Here is a 6,217-nt window from a genome sequence, read left to right as displayed (position 1 = left end):
TATGTTCACATTTTGGTTTGTGTTTCAAGGAAAACTGTAAGGTCATTTTAAATTACCTTTATTTGTACTTTTCCTCCTCTCCTTTGCCAGAAGTAATTATGAGCCTTTGTAAACTCATTTCCATGCCATAAAGAGATTCTACAACCCATGAATCATAATTAAACAGGTGTTCTTATATTACTGAGTAATAATCCACTGATTTTTGAGCCTGTTTATCCTACTCACCCCACTTCATCCCCAACAAAAGGGAAGACAATAGGGGCACTACGTGTACTTCCTGCCTTGCAGGACTGAAGTGGTATATCCCTTTTGTCTCTGAAGATCAGACTCATCTCTAAAACAAATTAGATTTCTGACTTTGCACTGGCAGAAACCAAAGCAAATTTTCCAAAGTTAAAAAAAAAAAAAACAACTATTAGTTTCAAATTTAACAAACTTACTTTTTTTGGGGGGGAGTGTTATTCCCACTTAAATGCCCACAGACATAGTAAAGAATTATTTTACTCAAACCTAGTAAAACAGCTCCAAGTTGGGAAGAACCAAACATACCTTGGCAATACTCTAGTGAGCAGGCAAGTTTATTTGGAAAAAACTCTTATTTGCTTACACACTAGTACAAATTCTGAGATGTTAAAATTATATTAAAAGTTATTCTATTTATTCAGTAGGTCAATCCAAGACGAAAAGTTAGATTTATGACTTTGGTTTAACCCCCCAAAAAATGTTGGGAATACAGTCATTCAGCATTAGATCCAGGCACTTCTACATACTAGTAACAGATCTGAAGGGACTTGCTCAACATCGTACACACTGTGATCGGCAGCTAACTTGACTATCTTTCTGCTATGAAAAACAGCAATGTATAACTTTATAGAGAAGCTACGGTATATCAGAAATGAAAAAAAAACTGGTAGGAAGCACAGGCTTCTCTTAGAAATGAACTGTCAAATTTTAAGTCATTATCTCAAAAGCATGTCAATGTCATCAAAGAAACATTTCCAGTGGTTGTGGACAAAGAACCAAATGTTTTTGTTTTCAATGATAAATGTGAATTTCTCTCAATTTTTTTGGTACTTTTCTTTAATTATATGCTGATTTTTGTTTCATAAAGGTAATTCTTGCCTCTTTGGAATCATCCGAGTTCTGAAAGACTAGAAGGAGAACTAAACAAGTCCTAGATGCACCACTGACTTGCTGAATGACCCTGGACAAATCACCAGGATTATTTTTAAGTTTCACTTACCATCAATGAAATAGAGTAGCTTTGAAACTCTCATAAGGTGATATATTTGATAATGCCTTGGAAATTACAAGCAGTGCACAGATAAAAAGTTTTATGTACTTCTGCACATCGCATGATGCCAATCGACTGTTAATAGGTGTGGACCCAATACTAGGAAAAGTACAGAGAACTATTTAAAATAATAGTTTAGTTCATTTTCCAACTTGGTTTATCATTTCCTCTTTTTTTTTAATTTAAAAATTTTTAACTTTTTTTTTTTTTTTAATTATTATACCAGATAAGACACAGAACTTGTTCTCTTCTCTGAGGGATTTATTGTTCCCTGTGGAGCCTGAGAAAGCGGCCACAACACTCATGGCCAAAGAATAACAACCCACATTTGTCTTTTCAGTCTTGTAGTATCCTCAGGACTGAAGTCTGTCAATGTCCATTTGTCTGTCCAGAACATCCATAAGTCCCATGCTTGTTCTGGTGTCCTGGGGACATGGACAGATGATGACAAATTCATAGGTAGTACTTTCAATCAACACGGAAGGCCTTTCCTTTGGGGTCTGAAAGGATGACTACACCCCAACAAGCAATGCCTAGAGAAAAAAACAAAAAAACAACAGCACCTTACATGGTTGTTACACCTCAGTTTACTAGGTGCTTTCATATATGCCACCTTATTTAATCCTCACAACACTCCTAGAAGATACATCACCATTATATTCTCTTGTAAGAGTCAAACTCAGAAAAGGAAAAGAAAGTTCAGAGGAAAAGAAAAATCGGTTACCTACCCAAGCAAGAAAGGGACTTAAAGAGAACTGATTTGGGGAATCTAATTAAAAAGGTAAGAGATCTGAAAACCTAAAATTCTACCCATTCAACTGGCTTGAAGAGTAAAATGAATTACTACATTTTACTGTAAGATATCGTAACAATTATTATCATAATAATATTATTATTATTGCTACAGTTAAGGACTGTGGGCCACTTTACCCATGGTACACCAAAATGTGGGCTTACAAGTCATATCTAAGATGTGACTTCAAAGCCCTAGTTCCTAACCAAGATTATGTACTCTCACTCAGACTTTCTCCAGGATCTGGAGGGAAAAAAATGGGGTCTGGTGCCACCTGGGTCACATCCTGATTATCTGACCTTGAACATAATACTTCTTAGTCTTTGTGCCTTAGTTTGTTCGGCGGTAAAAAAGGATTACTATAATCATACCTATATCTAAGCCATTGTTAGGATTAAAAAAATTGAAGCTAGTAAATTTCTTAATTCTGTGATTTTTCTTTAATGAGGAAAGGGTTCCAACAACTTCCTCTCCCCCACCCTGCTTCTCATTTGGTGTACCTCCGCCACGTGACCAGCCCCGCAACCCGCCCACGTGGCTCCAGCCCACTTCTCCCTCTCCCCCTGCCCAAAGTCCCTGCGTTGCCCCGACTCTCACTGATGCCGATGACCATCTGTGTAATAGTCCCTGGACCAGGGGGGTATCCCAGCTTCACGGGCTTCCGCGCCACCCAGTACACGTACCCGCCCGCCCCTATCAGCCCCGCCCCTGAAAGCACGCGACAGCTCCAGCAGTTATTAAACAGAGGGCCTTCCGCTGGAGAGGTCGGCGCTCCAGGTGCAGGGAGGGGCAGGGACTCGGCGGAGTTGGTGGCCTCAGGAGGCGCAGGGACCTTGATCGGCTGCACAGGCTGGGACAGGAAAGAACCCATGTTCGGGAGCTCGGCTTCAGCTATGGGACTCTGGACGGAACTGACGTAAAAGTTACGGCCGGAAAGCAGAGCGCCGGCGCACTGCACCGGAAGCAGCTTGAGGTCGCTGGGAAATGTAGTTTGGGCCTGCCTCCAACGGGAAAAGATGGTGGCGCGCCTTCCGTTGTGGATTTGTGTGGCAACAACCTTGGCTTTACCTGAGGCTATCTGTCCCTACACCCAGCCGCAATCACTTTCAGGATTATGACTTAGCCAACCTCCTAACTGTCTGAATTCTTAGTTTCTTTAGAGGAGGAGTCTGGGTTTCTAAGTTTCTTCCCTTGAGCGTGTCACTTCACCTGTCTGGAGGTGTGTAACTCAAAAGAGTTAGGTTTTATATGTGCTTAACTATATGCTAGACAATTTGCTAAGCGATTATCTGCATTATGCCATTTAGTCTTCCCAACCCAATGAGGTATCATTTTCCTGAAAAATGATAAAACTGGTTAAGTGACATTGCCATAGTTGAAACCAATAACCTGTGTCAATACAGTCAAATTTCTTATATGTCACCTGTACATATTGTCGATGCAAAATGAACAAACTTTTTTTTTTTTTTTTTAATTTTAAAGAGAAAGGAAAAGAGTTTTATTCCAGTCCAAGTTACGATAGCTGCCTGGGGTACACCATATTCACAAAGAAGAGAGTGTTCTGGGGAAGAAACATTTGGTGCAAGGTTATATATGTTTTTGCATAAAGAATTACAAGTCATAATGAAGAACATTCCAGAACGTCACAGACTTTATCTTAGTTTTTAATATATTGGAAGGCTGTATGACTTTAATTTTATGAGAACTGGGGAAGTTTCTTTATTTTTCCTTGTGTTCAGAATTCTCATTTTTGGTTATTTTCTATTTTACTTATTATTTATTTATTTAGTTAGTTATTTTTACGATTTTATTTATTTATTTGACAGCGAGCGAGCGAGAGAGAGAGCACAAGCAGGGGAAACAACAGAGTGAAAGGGAGAAGCAGGCTCCCTGCTGATGTAGGGCTCATTCCCAGGACCCTGGGATCATGACCTGAGCATAAGGGAGACAGTTAACCAACTGAGCCACCCAGGCGCCCCTTATCATTTATTTTTAAACAAAGAAAGCCAATGTGTGCTCCGATATAGAACCCATGCTTTAAGGTTTGCCAAGTCATTTTGACCTTGTTAAATGTTAAAGTATAGCTTCTCTAGGAGCTCAAGAGCAGGAAACATTCAAAGTTGAAACTTTCCTTTATCAATGTTGTGAGGGGACTACATAAATATAATCAAGGTATTAAAAATGGGTTTGAATTACCTGGATAAATACTTTTCACTTCTCTTTAGTTATTTCCTAACATCATGATCTCAATTTTGTCATACTCATGGTATTGTTTCTATTCTGAGAGCCCTGGAGATAATTCAACTCAGAATCAGGCTAATGGACTTGAAGAGTTAATATAGGATCTGTTCTTGTAGGTTTACATTCTTACCATCCCTTTGGAATAAATTTTTAATTTTGATTGCTTCTTTGTAATTCAACTGCTATAGCATCCATTCCCAACCCATTTCCCTTCCATTTCCTTTGGGTAGAGTTGCATGTGTATTTTTTTTTTTTTTCTGGTTGTTTTCAGGAGATTACTGGTAAGAAAAAGGCACTTAGAGTTCAGAGGTCATTTCTGCCAGAGGAGGTGGATGAAAACAGGATTAACTTCAGGTTTGAATTTTTCTCCTTTAGAATGGCTTAAAAAATTAACATGATAAAAAATTCATTTTTCCATTTTCTAAAATGGGATGTGATTTTGGGAAGGATTGAAAAAAGATAAAAATAAAGGTATGGATAATAGGAGAAAAGAAAGTAATAGGAGAAAATGCAATCATGAGAACATAGGTTGCCTGCTGCTTAATTTCAAAGACCCTTTCCATTTCATTCTCTCTCTCTTTCACCCCCCATGTATTGTCCAGTAGAAAGAGAAAGGGTTGGGAAATTTGGGTTCTATAGCAGGCTCTGTCACCATGAGTCAGCCATATGATATAGAAAACATTATTTATTCTGTCTAGCCTGTTAGAGAAAGTTTTTAATAAGGAGTTTTGGTTACCTCATGTTTGTTATAGGAGATTTGGAATAGGTGAAATCTAACACTTTTTTCCTAACTTGAAAGTTCTATTATTTACTAAATATCTCTTTTCAGTTAGTGTTTTGCTAAGTTCCATACTAAATGAATTTAATAACATTTCACTTAGAAATTCACAATTTGCAGCTGATTTTCACTATGCCTGATTCAACATTCTATAGTGCATGTGATTTCTCCTTATTTACGTGAAAACAAGCAAACAAACAAACAAAAAATATCATTTGACAGTGGTTACCAAACATTTTGATTACACACTTCTGTGGATAAAAAAGTTTGAGGGGCGCCTGGGTGGCTCAGTCGTTAAGCGTCTGCCTTCGGCTCAGGTCATGATCCCGGGGTCCTGGGATGGAGCCCCGCATCAGGCTCTCTGCTCCACAGGAAGCCTGCTTCTCCCTCTCCCACTCCCCCTGCTTGTGTTCCCTCTCTCGCTGTGGCTTTCTCTGTCAAATAAATAAATAAAAAAATCTTAAAAAAAAAAAGTTTGAGCACATGCACAAAAAAAAGGTTGAGCACACAATAACAGTTATGCATGCCTATTTATTATTTACAAATTTTATATTACTTTATAAATTATGAGTATAAGATAATATAATAGAAATATAAAGTTTAATATTTTCTCATATCTTGATCCATAGGCTTGTGCATCTCCATGGACACCATGATTATCTGATATGTGACTTTATTAAGTCATCTTTTATCTAAAAGCTTACCTTCTTTATTGTGCATATTACATAAAGATGCCAGGAGAGGACATCTTTAATTCTCTAAACAAGTATTATTAAAATGGCCCATGACACATTTTCCAAACAACAGGCAAGATTTTAACTACTGTTTTTTTTTTTAATTTTTTTTATTCTTATGTTAATCTCCATACATTACATCATTAGTTTTAGATGTAGTGTTCCATGATTCATTGTTTGTGCGTAACGCCCATTGCTCCATGCAGAATGTGCCCTCCTCAATACCCATCACCAGGCTAACCCATCCTCCCACCCTCCCCTCTAGAACCTTCAGTTTGTTTTTCAGAGTCCATCGTCTCTCATGGTTCGTCTACCCCTCCGATTTCCCCCCCTTCATTCTTCCCCTCCTGCTACCTTCTTCTTCTTCTTTTTTTTTT

The 6,217-nt window shown here is 38.3% G+C and overlaps 1 protein-coding gene across 1 annotated transcript; it reads right to left on the bottom strand.

The window, feature by feature from the left end:
• Positions 1-1,534: 1,534 nt before the first annotated feature.
• On the bottom strand, positions 1,535-3,012 carry DMAC1 (distal membrane arm assembly component 1). The gene is made up of 2 exons (XM_006730593.3): positions 2,685-3,012; positions 1,535-1,827 (listed from the first exon to the last, which is right to left on the bottom strand). Exons 1-2 carry the CDS (start codon positions 2,956-2,958, stop codon positions 1,763-1,765), a joined length of 339 nt encoding a protein of 112 aa, XP_006730656.1. The 5' UTR covers positions 2,959-3,012; the 3' UTR covers positions 1,535-1,762.
• Positions 3,013-6,217: the final 3,205 nt, after the last annotated feature.

Source organism: Leptonychotes weddellii, unplaced genomic scaffold, assembly GCF_054177405.1.
Source record: "Leptonychotes weddellii isolate Sample4059 unplaced genomic scaffold, ASM5417740v2 HiC_scaffold_5535, whole genome shotgun sequence".
Taxonomy (NCBI): domain Eukaryota; kingdom Metazoa; phylum Chordata; class Mammalia; order Carnivora; family Phocidae; genus Leptonychotes; species Leptonychotes weddellii.
Note: the sequence above shows the minus strand (reverse complement) of the source record. Positions and strands in the feature narration are given on the sequence as shown.